Source organism: Phaethon aethereus (genome assembly GCF_964289735.1).
Source record: "Phaethon aethereus genome assembly, chromosome: 12".
Taxonomy (NCBI): Eukaryota; Metazoa; Chordata; class Aves; order Phaethontiformes; family Phaethontidae; genus Phaethon; species Phaethon aethereus.
The window spans coordinates 7,745,683-7,770,019 of record NC_138588.1 but is presented as its reverse complement, the minus strand read 5'-3'; the positions used below and the strand labels follow the sequence as shown (position 1 = coordinate 7,770,019).

Genomic DNA, 24,337 nt, shown 5'->3' with positions numbered 1-24,337 from the left:
ACAAATACATGCTTATAATAGAGGAACTGGTCCCTACCTTTGGTGTACTGCAGTATTCTTTGTAAAAGGACTGGGTACTTTGTGATTCTCTGTGTTACCAACAAGATACATTCAGAAATCCCAAGACGCCTCACCAGGGAGCTGCTCATTTTTTTCTAAGGAATAAAGATGAAAAATTCAGTTCTGTAGCAAAATGCTTAGAGTGCAGAAAGGACAGACTTTTTCCATCGACTGTGTCTGTTCCACCAGGTCCTACCTTGACAAACGCCTGAAATCGCTTGTCCTTTGAGTACAGATCTTTGAAATTATTTACAGCCTCATTGTGATGCCCGCAGAATTTGCCATATGTTTTCTTCATTCGCTCGGCACTCTCACCGGAGAACTACAAGACATGAGACACAGAGGTCCAATCTGCACTGAGCTCCTGGTGTGATATCCCAGAAGTGCCTGTCAGTCTCTCAAAAGAACTTCATGAAAACAAATCAGTCCAAAGCATCCTAAACCAAGCAAGTAGAAAGTACTTTACTCTAGAAAGCAAAGAGCTGAGTTTGGGACTTCACTGAGTTCACACTTACTGCAAAATGTGGGATTCTACCTCACAAGGCTTAAAAGCCAAAAACAAAAATGTCAAGACAGATAAAAAGAAGAAGGGAGAAAGCACAGATAAAGAAAAGTAAAATGACCCACCCAAAGTTAAAAAGCAGGTCAGTAACTCAGCCCAGAAACACCTTGGGCATTATTTCGCTCTGAGCTATTGCCTACCCTCAAGGCTATGGGTCAAACCGTTCTGTGCCTGTCAGGGAACACTTCTCCCTCCCACAATATAATCAAAATGAATTTTCATCATTAGACCTTCTGCTGAAAGAGCAAAAAGTGCTTCAAAACGCAGAGGTGGAGATTTTTACGTGTGTGAAGATTAAAGGTGCCATCAGCTGTGATAGCTAACACACATAGACAGGAGGGAAGGAAGAGTGCGTGGTTTCCAGCTGTGCTCTCAGAAGTGCAAGCATTTTCCAGTGCTTACTTGATTCACCAGGATGTCACCTATCCTCTTGATAACAAAGTTCTTTTCACTTTTGTCTGCCAATGACTCCTTCTTCCTTTCCAAAATCCGCTGGAAGAAGTGACTGTGGATGTGCAGCAAGTTTTCCAGGCAGGGAAAGATTTTGTCCACGACTTGTTGATCATACTGCAGTTCCTTTAACATCCCTGCACTGTACACATCGTTCATGATCTTTAGGGTGCGGACGTGATGCATTTCTGTTTGCATTAGCTCTGTACAGGATGAGGATAAGGTCAAAACCAAAGTCACTGTAGAGTACATGAGCGTACAGTACAAGGAAAAGCTGCCATTAGAAAGCTCTTCCATAATTTGGCTTCTCTAAGTGTCTTCATAAAATTTCACATCAGGTATTGAAACATCAATCAATAGTTTCACGGGGGAGAAATAGAGGGGCAGAGGAGTCCTACAATAAAGAACTTTGGACATCGCCGCTGAGGTCTGAACCTTCAGCGCCGTTATCTGCTCCTTCGTTACACCTCACTGCCAGCCTCAACACAGCACGCGTTTGCCATACAGGATGGCTCTTGCATCTGGCAGGAGACTTCCTAGCTAGCTGCTCTGCTGTAATGGAGTTTAAATGTCATCAGCAGACAAGTGAGGAGATGCAATTTCTGGGTTTTTTTGATGGCTTCCAAATACATGAAAAGCAGAAAGAAAGCTTTCACAGAATACATTACATTTCTAATAACTTCAAGAATGAAACTTTGGCTTCTGAGGAAACCAAGTCAATGTTCCTATTTGCTGACCTAAAGCTCTCCAAATCCATGAATGTGAGTATCAAGAAGCTATCTACAGTGAGTGGAAAATTAAGATTCAGGTATCTCTCACCATAAATGACATCTTGCCGTTTGACAACATCTTTGTTTTGCTGCTGTAGGAACTTGCTGTCCACTACTTGGCTCCAAGACTCTGCCTCCAGCTGCTTGGAATCTAATTCCAGGTCTCCCATCAGCTGTCCTTCGTTCATGTCTGCACCTTCACAAATCAATGTAAGTGCCATTAAAATGTGGGTATCTTGCCTCATTTGAGATTCCTGTCTATTCATTTAGGTTTAGGCTTTCTCTGTCATACCACAGACATCACACACATTCTCCTTTACTGACACAAAAATGATAGTATGGAATTATACCACGTAAAGACCAGGTTATGAAAAGCACTTTTAAAGGTCATTTGCTAGTTGCACAAAACTAATTCACAATTTTCACATAGACCAAATTCTATCTCCGATAAAAGACAATGGATTCTTTACCTGCAATGCAAGAACATCGCAAATTATAAATAAAACCCCACAAAACCCAGTTTGTCTTCCTTCATTTACATCACTGAATCAAGGGAACTTAGACCTATGTGAAGTGTGTGTTTTCAAGCTCAGAAAGCTAGAACTGATGCAGGTAGAAGTGAACACTACATACAATACATACACACATACGTATCTTTAAGAAAGACTGCTCAGTTGTGCTCATTTGAACTGGAAACCTCTGTTGTCACCATGAGCATGCCCTTGTTTAGTCCTTAATAAATTAAGACCATTCTGCTCTTTTCAGGTAAGTATTGGCTAAAGATGTAAAAATACTGATTATATCCGAAAAAAGCACCATATATTGCACATTAATAAACTTAAGAAATTAATTTAGCTGACTTCACTTTCAAACCCACAAAACCAGAAAACACATTTCTTCCTTTCCCACTCTGGGAAAAATACAAAATGCAAGACATCAGCATGAAAAAGGTGACAGAGTGCAAAACCTGTGACTGTATGAATGGGCCAGAGGTGCAGAAGGGAAGAGGATGTGTTCGTCCTCGAGCTAAATCCCAAGTAACTGAACTGTAACTGAAACCTTCTAAATGTTTTCCCACAATTTCCCACAAAGCTATAGAAATTACTATGTGGGGCTTCATTTTAGTTTATCATACTGATGTTCTAAGGTTAAAATAAATGCACTTTAATTGTTCATTAGAAAGCAAAACACTTGCTGAAATGACAAAATAGATTTTCTATTCCTGGAAAGAAGCCCTGAGACCTTCCTGTTGCTATAAACGCCATGGGGATCTCTTACCTTCATCAACTAGTGATTCCATGGATTCATTCACCCGGCTGATTTTATGTAAGGAGTCTGTTGACTGCGACAGGAATTTCCAAGTGTGTATTAAGCTGTCATCATTCCCAACTCTGCAGAAAAATACAACACAGCCTATCATTTATGACAAAAACCCAGCCAAATGTACTTTCAAATATACAGAAGAAAATACATTTTAAAATATGAATTGAAAACCAAAGCAAGCATTACACAGTTATGTACAGAAATGTACTTTTTAAAATTGTTTTCTAGTAGCTACCCATTGAGGCTCCACAAGCTGCAAGACCTACAGTTTTGAGTGACAGTGCTTCTTCTATAAAGAATCAAACCTGGGTTTTATGGTTTGCATAACTGCTTTTCATTACTTTCCATTTTACAGTCACTTCCCATCCTCACTGTCCTTGGTGCAACACAAAAAGCTATCCAAGAATCTTTATTGCTAGCTCTGAGAAAGATCAGAAAAATGGATTGAAATAAATTGCACCATGAATAGCCAGGGTGTACAAACAGTCTAGAACATGCCAGTCCATGCCTATTGCCCTGTGTATGAAACTGCTCAATATGCAGTACTGTAAGAACCATAAATTAGATTTGCTTCCATGATTTTTTTCTAATTAATTATGTACAATGCAGTTGTAAAACACCATGGAGACTGCAGCTCTGTGCCTCCATCCTATCGTTATGGACACAAAAGTTAATACTATACCTGAGCTGCAAATGTGTGCTTGCAGAGTACCCAGCCCAAGGCAAGGGCATTTCCTCCTGGAGCCCAGAGCATCTCTATGAAGTGGCCTTGGATATAACCAGGCCAACCCAGATGCCTCTGAACTCATGCCATGACTTAACTAACCCTTCTGATTGTGCAGAAGACAACTGATGGTATCATATATAACATGGGTATTTCTGGTTTTGTGATTCTCTTTTGTACCTCGAACACAAATCACAGTACATGAATTCATGTTTTATGAGATCTGAATTTCTCTATGCTTGCAGTGTCGGATAATACACACACACTCACACACACCGGGAGAAGCCTTACCCTGCAATGTTCTGTATTGAGACACTTTTTGAAAGGGCTGTAGTCTGTTGTGATCTCCTGTTATTGAATATTGAGGTTACGGTGTTTTCATCAGGAGCAAGTATTGCAGAGCGAGGGCGCTCCTTTGGTTGTGAGCCTGGAAGGGAAGTGTCAGAGAAAAGTCAGCTCATGCAACTGTGTCCTTAAGTGTGATGATGATGACTTAAAGAAAACAGGCTCTAAAATTCACTTCCTTCTCTTTCTAGAGTCATCACCAGGGTATCTCAGCCATTAGACACAGCTGTACGAAGGAAAGAACATCGACCCCTGTGCAGAAATGACTGCATTGCACTACGCTTAAAAGATCTGGGTGGGATCTGCAAGTCCAGAAACGTACACTTGGGAAACTGAATTTAATTTTATTTGATACAAAATCATATGTAGCTATCTATTATGTTGCTTTTTAATTTCCCTGAGTCTATAATTATATAGATCTTCCTGTTTCTGTTCAAACTTTTTGAGATAGGTTTCTCTATCCTTACAATACCACAGAGAAACACTAATTCTTATCTCCTTATACTATCACATACCTTTAACTAATCTTTTCATATTCTTTCCAGATTTCCCCTTCTTCAGATGCATTTCTGCTTTCTGGAGTGATACCTCTGAATTTCATGATGACTACTACATTGGGTACATCTGTATTATATGGTGTGGTTCCATATAACGATCTCTAAGCTATCACTAAATAAGCTTATCAAATCATGGCACTACAAAATCCATGTGGGCTATTTCATGCCTATTCTTCATCCTCGGTCACATTGGGTAGCTCCGCAGTAGAGCGTGTATCTTACCACAGCCAGGAAAAGTTTGTCAGTATTGCTCCTATTCAAAATTAAACTTTCAGGTTTTACTACCTCAAAGTGTAAGACTATTTAATTAAAAAAAAAAGTATATTGAACAAGCATCCTCTCCACTTGTAATCTTAACAATTTCTGTTAATATAATACTCATAGTTGGATTCTTTCCAATGTCAGACACCCATGGACAAAGGCTGTGTCTTCCAGATTTCATGGACTTATCAGCTGCAGGCCTTCAGCAAGCTACAGCAGTCAAGTAGCTGTCCTAAATTGGAGATAAATTTACATTTGCTTAAAGCTACATGGACACTGCAGAAGTGCACAAACTCTGTGCAACTTCAGTACAACTTCTGAAATCCCAAACATTGCTTATCGTGCACAGAAGATCCTCTCATCCCTGCTTTGATAAATGCTTATCTTTTATAGTATCTAATATTAGCTGTCAGAATAGCTAAGAACATCACCAAAGCAAAGGGAAAGGAAGTTTTCTTACTTTTGTTTCTCATGGTTACTGTGGGTAATGAAGAGGTATCATGTGCCTGCAGCATCCCTCTCTGTGGCTGAAAGAAAAAATTAAATTCACTGTAATTTCTTCCTCCCTTCTCCCATCAGGCTCTGCCACATAACTAAAATAAAAAAGCTATGTTTTTTCTGAATCATCTCAGAACAGATCAGTTCTGGGCTGTACGTGTATTTTTTATGTATATAAAATATATATAAAATACACCTCCCCCTCCTCACCCCCCAGTTGCCAGCAACGAAATGGGCAAAATAATAGATGGAGAAATGCACAGTAAATAGGAAAATGAGAAGAGAAAGTGCTGACAGTACTGAAGAGAAGAGAAAATCATAATTATATAAACATTAACTAGCTTGGAGAACCATACTGCAGAAAAGGTTCCTCACATGGGGGCAAGCAGGAATTCTGCATGTTCCTTGTATAAACAACATACATATCTAATAGTTTTCATTATGCATTATATACACATGATGCTGCATTACAGGATGCACCATTTGAGAATTAAGACATAATGGCATTTAAGGGTGCTGGACACCCCTGAATTTTGCCAGTGTGTTTTTTTTTTTTTTTGCAGTTGAAGCATAGGACAGACTATTTCACCATAAGGTTCCTGTGTACTGCAGGGAACAACGCAGGGAATTTGCTGCCAACAAACACCCTGTGGCGCTGACCTGGAGCATTCACAGAGTCCCAGGGACAGCTACTGTATTAACATGTGCTTCTGTGGAATTTCAGGAGAGCCCAGAGAAATTATTCACTGTAGCACAGGGGCTGAAGTTCTTTCCAACAAGCTGGAAACTTTGGGGCCTATGGCAGAAGATCTTATATATCTGCATGCTAAATTGTTGAAATTTTTTTGTTTATTCAGTAGAGTAGATGAAATCTCTTACCTTCATTTTGACCTTTGCACAAGAAGCAAAACTCTCCTTACAGCCTTTGTGAACAATTGCATTGCAGTCTGTCAAAAGTAGAAAAACCAACCCATTAAAAAAACCCCAAACAAACAGAAAACAGGTCAGTTTTTGCCATCTGTAATCTGAACTGTTATCTTGCACAACTGAGAATTACAACTTTTAGGCATCATTGTGGTTTACATGAGTAGCCCAGAGACAGGCTGCTTTCTGGGATAATTATCCCTGTGTTTGTTAACAAGATCTCCTCATGGAATTTAACAGGAAATTCTGTCTAAAAATCAAAGCAAGGTTGAGTCACCAGGGTCCTAAAGGGTCTTAAATAAAATAAAAAAAAAAGATGAAAGAAAAGAAAGAAAAGAAAGAAAAAAAGATTTGAGTTATTCCTCTGAAAGAAAAGTAAGGTGGAAAGCAGAAGCAGGAGACAGAAACAGAATCCAGTTGTAGGGCCACTGTTTTCTCTGAACACACAAATACTGTTCTTAACAAGACAAGGAAAAGGACAGGAAAACTCATTTACACAAACTCAGACATATCATAGCCAAGATCTACAGTACAGGAACCAAGTGCCACCGTACTACAGGATTATTAGAAAAAGTAACAGGAGCATCTGCCAGGTGACCATGTCCACGAGGTTGGGACTTCCTGCTGAAAACTAGACTGAAGCCACTGCTTTAGTCTGAAACCACAACATTTACCAGTGCAAAGAGCATCATGCTTCAATACCACCCTTTGCTGCCTATATGCCAGAGCAAAAGCTGCCTATCTTTTTCAGAATACCCTGAGTCTGCCCAGGACCTCTGCCAGCAGATTTGTGAGAATCAGTTTTCAAAGATGATTAAAACTGTTTTTTTCAAAATAATTGATAATTGGGTTTGGAGTATTAACTCTTCTGACAGATGAAAGATCACAACTCAAATGCTCTCAGATGAGATTCAGTAGCTTAGAGAAAACCTGTTATTTCCACTCATCCATGAAAACACTTATTAACACAGATCATTAATTATATTTTAAGTGTACGTTACACTGTAAGTCCACAGTTCTGACTTATTTCTAGAAGAAATAGGAAAGGAAAATATTCCATGCCCAAAATGACAAAATATGCTCACATGCCTAAAATTTCTTACATTTGGGCCTACTTAATAAAAGCCAGTAATTCTTCTGATATTTTGAGAGAGGTAAGGGTAAGGCCATAGGGCGTTGCTATTCTGTTGATGTCTCACAATTTCCTGTGCAAGAGAGACAGAAGAAAGAAACCTGCATGTTCTTGCAAAAACCCACAAGCAGTATCATTTTTCAGATCAAACAAGGAAGAGGGACAGAACCTACTTCTGGTGCGTGAAAACAGGCAGTGGCACAATTCAGAACCATTAAATTCACACTCAAGCCTGAAGATTCAGGCTGAAAGCCTGAAGATAGCTCTTTAGCATGTACCATTTAGCAAGAGAGCATTTTGATTTTTTTAGATTGAAAATCTGGTTTTGGGGACTTAATTCCTCCAATTCAACTCTTCAGCAGGCAGTATTAATAATTAAAACCCCAAAAAGCTTATTTTCTGCATCACTGATCATAAAAAATAAAAAAGACCACACAGAGAACTATTAAAAACTAGGATTTTTTGATTGCCTGTTTGTTTTAGGGTATGTTAAACCTTTCAGCATGGACTGTTTCAGGAAGCTGGGGGCATCATTGAAAAGTTGAGACATTGATTTGAAATGATCCAGCATTTTAAAAGGCATTAAGAAGTCATCCATAGATGAGACAGAGCAGTGATGGTAGCAGTAAAGCACTGCCACTTCTGTAGGAAAAAAGTAGTCTACAACAGCACACGAAGAACAGAGCCTCTGCTGCTGGTTATCCGTCGTTTCCAAGGCATTTGGTGGCTGATTTTAAGATGCAATGGGAGAAAGGTCCACTCTCAGATGTGAGCCAATGCAGAAAACTTATGATAATTTGCTGTTGTACTTTGAAAAATAAGGAAAGAACGGCTATGCTGAAATGTATGACATTGCTGGGTTATTTTAACTCATTAGGATATAGAGAGTTAAATCGGGATATATTTGATTTTCTAAGTGGCTTCAGAAGCTGTTAAGGAAGTCGAGTGAGGAAAGGGTGAGGATGTATTTGAGAGCTTGTAATTGTTGATATTTTCCATCTCCCATCAGGATGACAGAGAGTGCGTCCCATACAACAACAGTGCTAAAATCTCTTCTCTTCCAGGAAACTCAAAACTGCCGTCCGGGATTCAGCTGGCTGCTCCTTCCCCTACTCACCGGAGGTGTTTTATACACTGCTCATCTACCAGAAGGGAGAGACGGAGCCTCCTGCTCCAGCCTGGGAGCAATTCCTGTACACACTTCAACTCATCTCTAGCCTAGTGGAGTAAAAAATATTACTAATAGTGAGGAATGGAGAGCTCTGAGCTGCAGCGGGAAAAAGACATTTTTGTGTGCATATTCTATAGCTTCGGGTTGCTGCATAAACCACCCACCATTCTGGTCGAGACCACACAAACGCTGCTGACCTTATCAAGCTACAGGCATGAGAAACCATCTGATAAGAAAGGAGAACAAAATCATCGATCTCACAGAAACCCTCTGCTGTGGTTCCTGTACTGCCTGCATTGTATTGCACATCCTTCACAGGCACACACGTAGCTGCCATTTGACTTGTGATGCAATTTCACGTATAAAGGGAGAAGCGGGTTAGTATTTCCTTTCTGTATCATGCTGTTCTCAATGAGGGCTCACCAAAGCAGTGTTTCAGAGAACTAAAGGAATACACTATAGATGGGTGGGACATCATCTTCCCCATTGGAAATAAAAACCATGATCCAAGCCAGCTTTCCCTGTTCTCCATCCATCTTAACAAAGCACCTCAGCCCCAAGCAGCTGAAATAACCAAAGTCCTCCAGTTGACTGATACATCCCAACAAGCAGGGGCAGGAAAGCCTGCAGGATGCTGCGATATCCGAGCACAGGCTAGGAAGGAGGTTGCAGGACACCTTGCAGCCACGACTCATTTCAGTCCAGCTTCCGTAAGGCAACACGTTGCTTCACGAATCATTATCTCCAAAGTCTCCCTCCCACCCCACATCCTTAAGCAAGAGGAAAATAAAGGACAAGGATTGCATTTCCCACGTCAGATTTAATGAAAAATGAAAGGGCAGGGGGGGAACCCAACTTACTTGCACAGTAGTACGAATCCTTATTGAAAGGTTTCATACAGTGGTAACAGGTTGCTTGGGCTACAACGGAGGTTGCAGTGAAGAGGTGTCCGTTTAACAGCTTCTTATCTTTTTCCTTCTCCTTGGAATCTTTGTCCTTCTCTTTAGTCTTCTCTTTATCTTTCTCTTTTTCCTGCCGAGAGAAAATGAACAAATGCCTCGTTACTTCGCAGAGGTCTATTCTCTAGTTACAAATTCTTCAGTGTTTGACTTTGGCACTATGACGATATTGATCGGCACACACCTTAACAAGTCATGTGTCTGCACAGTTCTCTTAAAAAAATCACCTTACACCTCACATGGATGTGGACTAACATACTATTGACTCACAGAGCCTTCTGCATGGGTATCTCACCAGCGGAGATGAACTTGAGTCTGTTTTGAAGGCAGCTATTTTCTTCTGGGCTCTAATCAATCTCTTCATCACTTTCAGTGAATTGTGCTAAATACAAACACCACTTATAATGTGTATCAATCTTTCAACATAGTTAATTTTTAAGGCCAACCCATAAGACTCGTGCTTTGCAACTGCTTTTTTAGTGGCAAACACAATCTCTTCCTCCGTGCCTGTACAGCATCTCTGCCAGAATATTTCTACCTCTGCTTTCCTTCTGACTAGCAACTTTTTCAACAGTTTCATGCAACCCCAAGTAACTATATGAAGCTTTTTGGGGAAATGGATCTTTCACAAACTCTTGAAATACAGCACCACAGAAAGTCTGAGAAACAACAGCAACACCATAAAAGATTATCTTGTCCTCCGGAAGCCATGGTTCAACCTCTGGGCTACTCAGCTTTGGAAAGATGACAAGCACAGCCAACTTCTCCCAACTTTTAACAGAGTTCTTGCTTACCTTTCTATTGTTACCCGAGATAGAAAAATGCTAAATACTAAAAATTTGAAATATTTTTCCTGGATGCTTTTTGTGGATTTGGAATTCTCCCAAACAATTTTTAAAGGAAACTCCATAAAAAACCTCCAAATTTGAACTATAGCGACTCCTGGTCTTTCTATGTATCATCCTACAAAATGTTTACCATACAATTCAGCTCCAGACCTGTATTTTAACTGTTACTCCAGATCTCACGGCATCTGAAAAAGAAGCTTAAGCAGGAATTAGTAGAGGCTTCTGTAAGCTCATCTTTGCATTTTGTTACTTATATGCCACATGCCCTTTGCTAAATATTGTCACAGTCTACATATTGGAGAGCTGCAGAGCTGCCCATGTGAGCAAGCGCCATGAAGCAGTCAAAAGAGGTACTGAGCTCTGCAGTCACTGGGAGGGAAACTTCTGAGCCTTTAATGACACAATCAAATAATTAGTAACTCAGCCTAAGGTCTCCCCTCTCCCAACACATCCCAGGCAAAATGCCAGTGTTGGAGTTTCTCCCTCCAAAGCCTCGTAAACAGAAAGTCTATTTACTGGCCTCAAACGCTATTTTGTTCTGCAAATAAGCAAAACCAAGAGCATTACTGGATGGAATAATACTGTCTGAAGCAGAAAACCTGCCAGCAAGGTCTGCTTTGTGGCATATCTCTACCTCCTTTGAGCCATCAGGATCGCCACACCATGTAAACCTCCACAGCCCTGTTCTCCATCCACTGACCTGCCCACCTTTAACCATGTCCAGCCTGGCAGGATTCAAGAACTACAACTCCGCAACTTAGTCCCTGGCCGATGGTACGATGTTGACACCTTGAATTTTGCTCCATTGCCAGGACTTGTGAAGCTCCAGGAGAAAAAGATGACCCTACACTCAAGGCAGATCTTGCAACTCTCACGCTTAAAATGCTGAAAGGAGATTCACTGTCCTATACTTTAAATGTACCTGATGTTCACTGCAAAGCCCAGTAGTTCTATACTCTGGAATAATAAACTGTCTTCATAAAGTCACTGTAAAAAACATGGTAATTAAAGCTGAACGACCCCAGGAAAAACAGGAAATGGGTGCACCACTTTCAAGGAGGAAACAGAAAACTTCATACATGGGATGCCAGCCATACCACTGAAATACAAGGTCTCAAAACGAGATATATTTTTTTTTTTTCTGTGACAGTTACTGGACTTTTTTTTTTAATAAGAGGATTGTAAATACAAAACCATTTTCCTGCACTATCAGAGCTGCCAGCATGACTTGAAGCACAGCTTCAAGGCTGAACCTGCACCGACGTGCACTAACAGACACAACGGATACCATGACTTGGTTCTAAGGCCCAAAATAACAGACCATGCGCTGCAGCAGCAGATCCCACTCCGAAATAACCACAAAATTCTTACCTCCCAATGCTTAAGTCCTACTAGCTTCACTGTTATTTGAGGTACTTCGGCAAACTTATTCCATTTTATCGACATCCTTCCCCCGGGGGCAGGAGAGCTGCTCCCCACCAGCATTAGCCCATGACGACGGCCAAGAGCTGCCAGCACGGCCGGCCGGGGGGGACAAGCAGTCAGAGAGGAGTTGAGCAAAAGGGGGAGGGCGGGACGATTGCTGCTAACTTCCTTGAAGATGATTTTAGCTACTTTGCTACTGCTTTCATCTTGCCCTACACTAGCTTCCACTGCCTAAAAAAAAAAAAAATGCTAAAAAAAAAAAATACAGGCAGGAAAGGATGGTATTAATATTTTAGAAGTCACAAGACAATATGAGATCACCCATTTAAAAGGCAGAGGGTGGTAAATGAAATCCTCTGTGATGTTTAGGATACAGAAAAAGTGAATTTTAACATACCTCAGTGTTGCTATGTAGTAGTGGAGTAAACAAAGTGCTGCAGAAGATTTCACAGACAGAAAGGTTTCACGTGTTTGCGCTCCTCTTGCTCTCCAGGTCACAAATACTCCCTGTCTAAGACTCCTTTCAAACACTTACAACTCTTACTATATACACTGAAATGCTGTTGGTGGTATAGCACTGCCTAATAATTGCTCAAGTCATGGGAAAAAAGAAATTACTCATGCTAATTTTTTTTTCATCGTTTCCCAGAAACTCTCTACCAAAATGAAGAAAATGAGTATTTTTTTTTCTGACAGAGACATAGCACATTTTAGACTTCACAAATGTGAATCAGTGCACACTACTGACTTCAAGCGATTCGCTGACTAATCCCTGAATAGCACAAAGTATATGCCAGACATGGGTAAATTCATAAACTTCTATCAGTATCCCCTACAGTTAACACCCCAAACACCCTTTTATTTTCAGTTTTCTTTTATGTAACTGTTTACACCATTTTCAAAAAAAGACATTGCCATTAGCAGGCTTAGATGTGCTTTATTTTACACTTCATCTTAGAAAATGATGATTTCTGAAGGTTTGGAGAAAAGTAAAACCTAGTTGGAAAGAAGTTGAAGCCTCTCTCCCTCCTGACAGCCCAGACAGCAGCAGAAACCAACTCTTCCTGTCCAACTTCCTCTTTCAAGGTTTGTTGTTTTTCTTTTTAACTCTTACAGGTTTTCATCAGCCATAATGCTTCTGAGAAACTAGCGTTCCCCAGAATTTTTATGTCAAATTATTTAAATGTACAGCTGAAGCTCTAAAAATGTATGTAAGGCAAACATTCTACCACAAGCAGAGAAGAAATTGTAATTGGAAAGATACTATGGTTTCTCAGTTAGTAAAAATATCAGAACTGACGTGAGCTGCAATTTGTATAGTGTGTAAAATGTTTTGAATTTCGGAGCAATTCTTTATCAACAATTTCAGACCCAATCATGCAAATTAGCAAAATCAGACTGCACTTATTTAACAAAAGCAGAGAAAATATCTCAAGTACTTCTGTCGTATTTTCTTACCTGTCCCAACCAGATCTCTTATACACGTCCAGCTCTCGCTTAGAGATTATACACCCAAAGTGCATGAACCAGTTAATGAATTTCCAGTCTTGTTCACAGGCTGTGCAACATGCTCCACAACTACTCGCTAGTGGTTTGCACAGAGGTTTCTATGTAAACAGATTTTTTTTTTTTTTGGACATTGTACTTTGCAGCAGGGAACAGCATTGTCCTAAAGCTGCTCAGCAGCAGCTCTGAGCCGCTGGTGCTTTCAGTTTGTATCTTTAAAGGCAGATCCATAAAGAGGAACTGTGCGTTAGGATGACTGATCTCACTACAAGCTGGTACCTCATTGCAAAGGTGATGCAACCTTCCAAAAACGTGTATCAAAATGTGCATTGGACCATAAGAACACACAAACCCAGCTATGTTCAAGGAACACTCAGGCTGAAACATCAAGTGCTGATGTTGGGAAAGGCTAAAATCAAGTACACTTGTGCAGTTGAAACGTGACTCCTCCCATGCGCGTATGCTTCAGCCCTGCCTTATTCTGCCATAGGCACAATGCTCATTATGCCACATTTTTTTCCCAGTTTGCTATTCAGACACTCATCAGACTATGTAATTACGTGTCTCAGGGGCCTTCCAATAGTATTTACCAACATATTAGCTACACATCACCTAACTATATAATACACATTGCCCACTGTGAGGTAAGGTGCTCTTAGCTTCTGCCAGACATGATAAACTGAGTAAAAAATCCAACCAAGCCAAAAAAACCCCAAACGTACATTAAGCTTCAGGGGACAATCTAAGGCAACAACTGCCTGTTTCTGTGAAGTATTTAGCAATAATGTAATTATTTCTGTAACCAATGCTGTTCCCAGGAAATTCAGGCTGTGCTGAGTGGCACTTCACCTTCAGCAAATTAAATCCCAGGGTTTTAAGGATGGAAAAAAGGGGAAAAAATAAATGTTGGCCATCACTAAAGGTCACGGTTTGAGCAACTTCTCCAGCAGTGCACGGAACTTTGTGGCAAAGGTAAAAATAAAAGTGAAACACAATACAGCCTTCGGCAGCCAGTTCCTTCTTACAGCTCCTGTCTTCATTTTATTAAACACCTCTCAGGTTCTGTAAAAATTAGACCCATCAATCACTGCAAAGCCAGAAATCATGCTGGAGCACAATCTATTCTCTGTAATAAATGAAGCTTCCTTCTGTGGGGAAATGAGGCAAAAACACTGCGCAGGAAAACCCACCTCAGATGCATTTCGATTTTGGGGTGCTAAGATTTCCCATGTAGCTATTCCCTACTACCCCACAGACAACCCTCCCCTCACAAAAGGAAGAAAAAAGAAAAGAAAGTCAGGCAAAGACATACATACCACCCTATGGAAACACACTGAATTAAGAATTTGCCTCTGATACCTGTGGGTATTTCATGGCTGTGTAAATCACAAGAAAGCGCTTACTTTACTCTTCTTGCTGCTGGACATTTTATTCCTGAGGTAGCTGAAGGTACGACTGACTTTTGTTCCACCTTTACCAGTGGGGACACTGCTGCTCTCTTCAGATATGCTAAAATCAAAAAAGAAAGAGGTTGATTTTTCTTTTTTCCTCCCAAAGCATCTATTAAAAGGATAGATTCTTTTTTAAAGGACAAATGCATTTATTATCCAGTACAGTCATGGGCTGCTTTATGGTGTTATACCAGAGAAGGCAAAGTGAAGACAAAATGCCAATCCAGTAGTTTGTCATATATTTCAAGGAATCTTTTTATCTGTTTTTAAGCAATCTCTGTTCTCAAACGATGCCATAGCACCCTCTGCTGCTCCCGTGGCCAAATAAGCACTAACCAGCTCGCAGCATCTGCCCATTTACAGGGCCCATGTCATGGAGACATAGTTAGCCTTGGCATTTAATGATCAATATTTCAGACAGAAAGGAATAGTCATGCACACATCCTTTAAAGAGAAATCTCCTTCCAGAGGAAGACATCTAATGAACTCTGAAAAGGCAGGGAGTGTCTTTAACAGAAACCACACTGTCTGCAAAGCCTCCCCTGAGAAATGAGAGCACCAATACTAAGTAATAAACAACAATGGTTATTTGTATTAATTTAGGCATTTCTGGGACACCAGATACTTTCTGCCAGTCTTTTCGTGCACAAGCTTATGACTTCTTCAGCTTCTATGGAAGAATAAGAAATTACGGAGGAAACTATTAATGCAATAAGGACACAGCCTGTCAACAGGACGTACAACACAAACCAAACGCAGAATGACAGAAAGACAAATGAAATCAAGGAGGAGAAAACAGCAGCGAGCAGAGGTGAAGAGCCTCCCAGCCAGGAAATAAAGCCGAAGCTATCTGGGTGAAACAGAGAGCAGGCACCCAGCTCCTTCAGTGCCACAAACGTCCTTCTTCCAGGGAAGCGCTTTGAAAGCCAGCGCCCACAGGAAAGGTTATCTCCACTCTACAGCTTGCAAGGATGAAAAGTAACGTACAAAAACATGATCGTTTTGGCCTTTGTTATAGAAATATAATCAGAGTTAGGGAGTAACAATTATTTTTAGTGTAAAATAAAACTCGGGGTAAACTGATATTTTTTTATAATAGATAATCTGATATGTTATTAGCTATGAATAAACACAAAGCATTATTAGAGATACGACCTAGAACAGACTTTCATATTCTACGATCTGAAATATTCTTCAGCCTTTAGATGTAACAAGCCTGACAACTTGTGTTTTCAGCTGAAGTACACTAGGGCCAGGAAGGCTTTTGGGTGTCCAAAGCAGAATCCACTGCAGGAATCCCACCAGAAGAGACGTGATACCCCCAGCATACCGTACCTCTGAACTGAAGAACCTGTGGGGCTGCCAAACGCCTGCGTACCTGGAAAAGATCGGAGGGGTGGGGGGTGACATGTTAGACTGCAATCTTAGCCCACTGATTTTAAAAAACATAGTTTGCATATCTGGATGGAAGGGGAAATGTTTTCCAGAAGTGAGTGTTTTGAATAGACTGCATGTGCTCAAGATAAAGCCTGTTCCCTGTATCCTTAGGTGCTCTCAAATTAGATGCTAAGGTGAAAGCCTGCTTAGTATCTTTATCTTTCTTCAGCTATTAAGCAAAGGATGTGCATCTGTTAAATTTGCTGGTAAATCTGAGTATCGGAATCAGAACTGCCAATTCAATGACAATAGGTATAAATGAGAATCATTCTGCCACAACACTTTTATTTATACATCACTAGAAAGAATCTATTGTATAACACATCCGGGTTTCATGTATAAAACTTTGCTGCTTGATAAAATTATAGATCATTTTCCCATCAAAATCCTGAAGCACTTCATAAAAAGTAAGGGAAACAAGGGAAGCCTTATTCTGTTTTCCAAGAAACATTACCAGCCTAGGGCTTAGTCACAAAACACTGTGCTTGAGGAAAGTCTGACTTTCAACATGAAGCTGAAGCCGTGCCAATGACACAAATTCTCTTTATACCACAAGAAGCCTGCCTGCACCATGTATTTGGAGCAGATTAGGTAGCTGACACCATTTACCAGAACCATTGAAGAATAATGAAAAATTAGGATGAAATGATCCAGAGGAGAGAAGGCTCTCTCCAGAGTAACTGGGCTTGTCAGGATTCCAAAAACCCTCACTACAAACCCTCTTCGCAGTCCTGTAGGAACTTCAAGCAGCAGCATGACTGATCATCTTATTGGGCTTCTGCACATACATTGTAAGAAAAACAGTACTTTGGCTTCCAATTCTGTTAACATATTAAAGCTAAGGGTGAATGCAAAAGAGCCACTTGACAGAGGCAAATGTGGTCCTCTATCGAAAAGCAGTAAGTGCATTAGGAAAAACTGTGCATACAATACTATGCCTTATGATTCGAAAATACACATTTTCCTAACCACTGACTCAAGTGTCAACACAGCCTGAGACAGAAATATCCTTTCTTCATATTGAGAAACTAAAATGCGGGCATACCCCATTACCTAATCCCTGCTTGGACATCTCTGTTAATATCTGCCTTGCAACATCTTTCATCTAATTAATGATCTATCCCAAATACATCAAAGTTAGCAATACCGTAACATATATCAAATGAAGTCTAGTATTCCATTTTCTGACTGTGCTGGCTGGGTTTTTATGTAATATCCACTACCTAAGTGCCTACCAAGATCACACAAGTAATTTACAGACTCCCAAATCCCTGGCTGATGCTCCAGTAACTCTGGTTCACATTTCAACTCCAGTTTGCTTTTAACGTTAAGCCTCCTCAGTCTTTCCTTTTTTCAATAGATTCATCAATTTGACTGGATTTAAGTATTCACAAACCTTTTTGTTTCTTTGCAGTTAATGTAAGAAATATGAAACAACGCTGCATCAAGAGCTGTAATAATTTTGTATTTGTGACTGTTTTTCAGCACCTTGAGAAAGTATATTGCATGGGAACTTCATTTATGTATGATTTATCTTTCACTGCAATACTGTTTTATCTTAAAAATGGGGGATTCTTGACACTGGCAGGCAAAATGGATCCAGACAAAAATCAAGGTGAAAGCCTGCTTATGATTTTATATTTTAGGTTAGAATATAACATCATATGATCAACACTGCTGCAAGCTATAAATCCCATGAAGATAAGCATAGAAAAGCATGCATTTTCTCACCTTTGGGGTTTATTTTTTGAGGCAGAAGAGAGGAAGGAAGCTTTATTTTAATAATTTTTGTGTTTTCTATCATGACCAGGTTCAAAACTGAAATGCTAAAGCTGACTTCACAACCCACAAAAAAAGTTAGTTTTGTTCAAAGGCCAGGACTGCTACCTATGTCCAATGAATCTGGGCTAGCAGACAAATTTTGGTGTACTTATCTGAACACCTTTCAAGCATCACCCACCAAAATTATTCCATATGAAATAGCTTGTCTTGAAATAATTCCTCAAGGTCCATTATGCAGAAAGCAGCGACTGGACTAAGATGTTGCAAACAAAAGAAACCAGCTCACAACTCCTTAATGCTGGTAGTAATTAAACTTTTGCGTGTGAAGAAATCTAAAGGCTTCATAGTAATTTTCTAAAATGCACAGAATGGCTTGTCCAGCCACCTGAAATCCGTGTCTTAAATATATCATGATATCAAACAAACTGCAACTAATTCTCCATAGTCTGGAGAAAAACAGGCATGGAGAGGTTGAGGAGCAGTAACTGAAATGCAAGCGCTAACACATCCATCCTGTTATGAGAAATGAACCCTGAAGATGTGAAAAAATAAACAGACTGGTCTAGGATTACTACATGAAAAATGCCCATTGCCAAAGCAGTCTTATGAATAACTGTGGCTAAACCAACCTTTTATACAAAAGTCACAACAGTACCCTCAAATATGAGGGAGTAAAACACATAAAGAAAGCAACATTTTTGTTTGAGACAATCTCTGCCATTTAAATGCTTATAATTAACAGCAGCACTTTTGAGGGAGAGAGATAAAAACTGGCTAACAGAAACACCCACCCAAATTGCTATATCCTAACCTGACTATTAGGAATTACTTAACTAGTTGGGTGTGTAAAACAAATAAACAATACTAAATCAACAACCTCCCCCAAACCCCAACAAACAAACACACAAACATAACAAAAAATCAAAATCCACCAAAAGGTTTAGCTAAGAGTACTTTTTACCGCGGCAGCGTAACATCAATGCACAGCTGCGTGTTTGCAGCTCACTTTGTGGGGACCATGAACTGTGAGTGTTCTTAAAGGCAGAAGAGAAGGAGCGAGCAAAGAGGAAGGAGCTTAAATACAGAAGTGGGTAGTATCACACCTGGGAAAGCATAGGACTTTCTTGTAGGGAAGGAACAAACCCACAGTGAAGACTGGGAATGGAAAGGAGGAGAATTTAGATACCTACAACATGGATGGTGTGGAGATTTTTTTAAATTCAGGAAGCAACTGAAATCTGTTGGACTGGAAAGCAATTTCCCCCATCCCAGTATGGACACGAGGGATGTGGGTTAGTCTTCCTGCAAACCTTTGATTTGAACCAACTACTGCAGTTGCTCTGATTTTTCTCTTTAGATAGAGAATTATCTGTTCTAGTTTATTTCCACAGTCTAATTAAACATGCTTAAGAAATAGGAAACATTTTCAATTATCTTTGATAAGCCTATTTAAAAAAACCAAGAGGCATCTAAATTACTTTAATTCAATCTTCTGCCTTAGGTGGGTTTCTTTTAGCAACGGAGCTTGCGGGAGGGGAAAAAAAAAGCTACCATGTAACACTCACCTACTTCCAGACAAATCTATTCTGATTATAGTTATCAGGACCTAGGTACGAACACCTTGATGATTTAAGGTGTTTGGATGCAATGCATGCTTTTTGCTCAGCAGGAGAACTGCGAGGCTGTAACCAAGATTTTCAGAATTTAGTATCAGGGCTTCTCTATTCTTCTCCTACTTCCACTAAGCAATGTCCTCACTCTCACCTGTGGAGGGCAAGGATTTACCTCTTCTGTTAACTCCATGCACTGCAACAATCTCAAGACAAGTATTTTGGTTTTAATAAAAAGGTAATGACTATATTGGTGGTCAGTGGCAGATGATGATGCTGGTGCTGAGGTACAAGACTCTTTGGATTATAATCCTTTTATTCTGCCATTAGTTAGTATTCAGATACAGGACTAATATAATGCTGTTAGGCATCATGCAATGGAAAGGTTAGTTCAATGTTTGCAAGGTGAAACTTCAAGGTCTAAAGCAAAAAACCAGATCTCCCTTTGTTTCCACCCATAATGGCTGCAATGCACCAAAAACGATTACTTACTATCCAACTCCTCCTCATCATCACTGGAAGAAGAGCCAATAGAAAAGAGAGTTTTAGACTTAGGAATGAGTGGAGAGATGCTGAAGGAGAAGGAGATTCGTCTCGATGGTCGAGTCCGGCCCTGGGCTGAGAAGTGGGTTAACAGCAGACATTAGAGCATGCTTGGAAATGCATTTAATAATAAAAAAAGAGAGGAAAGTGGCCAAAGCAAACTAAAACCAAAGCAAAGGAAATGTCTGCAAAGCAGCTGGCTTCAGAAGAGGCACAAGAAACAAAGAATTGAGAACGTGCAAATTCCAGAGGATGCAGGTTTCAGAGGATGCAAGTCTCACTGCATGCCTAAGTTGAGGTTCAAGGCTTTATTATCTTTGCTGTCGACTTTTTATAGGAACTCTTTAATGAAGACCTACATGTGAACAGTTATTTTCCCAAATAGAATACTAACAACTTAGTGGTTCTCTGGACAAAGGTCATCTGCTTCACTGAAATAACTGCCAGGGAAACAAATATCTTGAGTTGTTCTAGTTTGATTAAGAGTGCTTTTTGCAGTTAAATGACACCAAAGCTACTGGGTATAACAAGGATACTTTATCCACCTGAGGATGTTCTTACCATTCTATCCCTAAAAAACCCCAAACATTTTGATAATAGTATGCCCTTCAAAGTTTCCTTTAAAAAAAGCTTTAAAAAAGACACCCCTAAATTTCCCTCCTTTTCTTTCAAAATAAAACAGAAAAAAAAAAAGCATCTCTTCTCCTGCCTTCTAGAATTCACAGTCCTTGTTTTAAAGAAACTCCTTAAACATGAGAAAAGCCCCTCCGCACCCTCTCCTGTCCTTGCTTGGAAGATGTCTACCAAACAGTGCCAAACTCAGCAATCAGTCTGTGACATCAAATCTCCCGTTATCAGTGGGATAACAACAGCAAGTTCAATCATCTTTTCCCAGACATGTTCCTGCTCTTCAATTTATGAAGTTCCATTTATCTTCCAGTAATATGCACTTTTCCAGGAATCCCTGCTATTTGTTCATGCCCTCATCTGCAAACTTTGCAAATTAAAAGGGTTTACTGTAATTCCTGTTTAAAAATAATTTAAGAGCAGTTCTTGCATAGCAGCAGCTTTGCAACAATTCTTTGTAAGTACAATCTTTTCTGAAAAGAGATGTAGGAGCCAGCTAGCCACCCTTAACTGAAATTGCTACACAGCCTCTTATGGAGATGCCCAAGAGCTATATTTCCCAAACTTTCTCATCATACAAGCACGGGTGAAAACTTCTGAGCTGTGACCTGACCAGTGTCAGGTTGCTGGATATCCGTCGCTCACATGGTACATCAGCGTGTGCTCGGGAACAATGACTGGGACAGGGCTGGGGAAACTCTGTCCCTGGGACAGGTCTGACCTAAGGGTCCTACATTAAGCATCTACGTTAAACACCTTCAATGCATATACTGAAGCACTTTTAAGCCATTCCATGGCATGGTTAAATCAATCCACTTGCACAACAGGGAAAAGAGCCTGAGGACTTCTATCAGTGTGAAACTTCCAAGAGAAAGAAGTAGCAATTACTACTCTCTTTGTATAAAACATGTCTTTTCAGTCATATACAAAGAAATTTTTTTGTATTGCTGTAAAACTGAATTCAGAACATAAAAATATTATCCAAGGAATACCCAATGCAATGCAAGCAATGCTAAGCAAACTCCCCTGAAATTTTCCTTCAGCCATTAGTCATAAATGCCAATCGCCTAGAGGAGATTTGACTAAAATTATGTGCATGCTTTTCCAACGTAAGCAGAACAACCCTAGAGGGACCCAACGAAAGGCATTTAAATTGAAGAATTCTTAGCAAGATTCATGCATTAATTTTGTTTAGACTGCCTTTCAAAGGAGTTGTTCAAATGTCCCAGACCTGAAGAACATGACTAGGCAACACTGCTTGCTTTCTTCTGTAGTCTACCATCTATTTAGACTAAAAGTCAAGATGAACAATAATACTTCACTGTAAATAGAAGCATGTCCTCCAGCACACTTCAATTCAACTTCCATTTCAGTGGTTTTATTTATAGCAGTTCCTGGCTTTAGAACAATGCTCCACACTGGAAATTTGCTATTCCAAAGCCGAAAGCAGTCTTCCGAGCACTCCAGCCAACGTCTCTTGTGACCTCCCTCTATAAAATGCTGAAGGATTAACAGCTGTGAATGACCACAGCAGCTCTTGGAGTATCTGAGACATCAGATGGAGTGCAAGCTAGAAACTCAGCCTTGGGAATTGCTCCTGCCTCAGTACATATGTTTATTCATTTGGATTTAGTTTTTGAAGCTTTTGTGCAGAACATGTTGCTCGCTTCCCATTCAGAAACATTTGAAAGGAACAGAGAATTTTTTTAAACACCTACCACAAAATTATGCAAGTGGAATGAAGAATTAAAGTTTTTCTAGAATTCACCTCCATGAAATCAAGGATTTATTCTTGCATAACTCTGAAGTATTCTGCTGCAATAATATGAATGTCAGATCTAGGTGATACAAGGAAGTTTATACACTGAGACCTTCTTGTAAAAGACACTAAGCTGCTTCACGTGTACTTATGGTCACAACTCGAGTAACACTCTTTCTCTGTCAAAGTGACTAAGAATGAAGTGATTTACTGAAGTTTCCAAAGTCAGGAAAATGTCAGAGTTGGGAAGAGAATTCATGACCTAAATTTTCAAGGAGAGTAATCCTTTTGGATGTTCACATCAACTGCCACAAATGCATTGATTTTCAGAAATCACCTTCCTATAAAAGTGAGGCCCTTTCTGAGGTGTTGCAAATTAACCTCTAATAAAGCTCACAGAAGCATTAGCAATTTTCAGCTTCAGTGTCCAAGGCTCACAGACATCCACCTCAAAGCAGAAGACTAACCCTGCTATTTCTTGCACAGCCCCTCTGGAAAGTTTACTACATCATCTCTTTTCCTTCTCTCTCAACACACCATTGTGGCTAGGCCGACTCTAGAAGAAGATGGGATAATCAAACCTGTCTACCACCAGCTCAGGCCTCGATGGCATTTTTAACACTTAATAAGGCAGAGAAGAGCGGAAATGCAGCAAGATGTCCAATTCCAAGATGGAGGCACAAACTTTCCGCTGTTGTAACCCCCTGTCATGGGTCTGAAGGAAAGTCTCAAGGGAGAGGGAGAAGAGCCTCAGCTGGCCAGGCTCTCTCAGCCACCGACAGCACATTTTCTGGGAGCTAGCTGAGTATTTACGGTGTTTGGTTAGCAACTGGATGCCATGCCAGTAAATTGGTTGCTTAAGGAAAAAAAAAAAAAAAAAGGCGGCCTTCAGCCCAAGGAGGAAAGAGGGTACGCCATTGCACGGAGCAGAGCCGGCCTTTTCACGGGACAGATCTGCCTGCGTTTTGGTTAGTGTTGCTGAGGGACACATCCATTAGGCCACATGCGTATTGATCATGGAAGAATAATGGCAAAGAATTTAAAAACGTCTCCTACAAAGCATAACCTCTGTGAGTTTCCTCCAGCAAGCCTCCTAAACAAATAAAACGCCTTTCTTAAAAGCACCTTTGCAAGGAACAAGCATGTTAATAAAGAGAAAAAGACCAGAGACCATCACTGATTGACAAGACATGATCTAAAATGTCAATTCGGTTTCTGGCTGGCAATTAATAAAATGAAAACAGGTGTAATGTGGCCCTTCCTAAGCACATCCAGCTGCAGCCTTCTGAATGACTTTTTCAGCTGAAAGAATCAATTAAGTGAAATTGCAAAATTAAGTGCTTGTTATCCCTTCAATTAAGCTAAACTGAAAAATTTCACTTAATCACATTTTATTATTTTCTTCAGGTAGAAATTCAATAAACTGCACCCGACTGCCCCAAAACATTTAACTCAAAATAAATAGCAACAAATTCCCCCAAGGAGACCAAAACATGGATTCTCAAGTTTCGATATATAAACTTCCAAAAAATCTAGAAGTAGGAAAATAAGATCTCAAGTGGAAATTACCTGACATCAGAGGAGGAAATTCTGAAAGGATGCAAAATTCAAAC

General features: G+C 40.0%; 1 protein-coding gene across 1 annotated transcript in view; it reads right to left on the bottom strand.

Annotated features, from left to right (window-relative positions):
• Window positions 1-24,337, bottom strand: part of AKAP13 (A-kinase anchoring protein 13) — a gene marked incomplete at both ends in the record, with an annotated part of 153,309 nt that overhangs the window by 13,917 nt on the left and 115,055 nt on the right. The window contains 12 exons of the mRNA XM_082005025.1: window positions 38-155; window positions 257-382; window positions 1,025-1,275; window positions 1,892-2,038; window positions 3,121-3,233; window positions 4,181-4,316; window positions 5,513-5,579; window positions 6,430-6,497; window positions 9,638-9,809; window positions 14,919-15,024; window positions 16,302-16,344; window positions 20,288-20,413. Of these exons, the coding sequence (XP_081861151.1) occupies window positions 38-155; window positions 257-382; window positions 1,025-1,275; window positions 1,892-2,038; window positions 3,121-3,233; window positions 4,181-4,316; window positions 5,513-5,579; window positions 6,430-6,497; window positions 9,638-9,809; window positions 14,919-15,024; window positions 16,302-16,344; window positions 20,288-20,413 (1,473 nt within the window). The remainder of the gene's footprint in view (window positions 1-37; window positions 156-256; window positions 383-1,024; window positions 1,276-1,891; window positions 2,039-3,120; window positions 3,234-4,180; window positions 4,317-5,512; window positions 5,580-6,429; window positions 6,498-9,637; window positions 9,810-14,918; window positions 15,025-16,301; window positions 16,345-20,287; window positions 20,414-24,337) is intronic.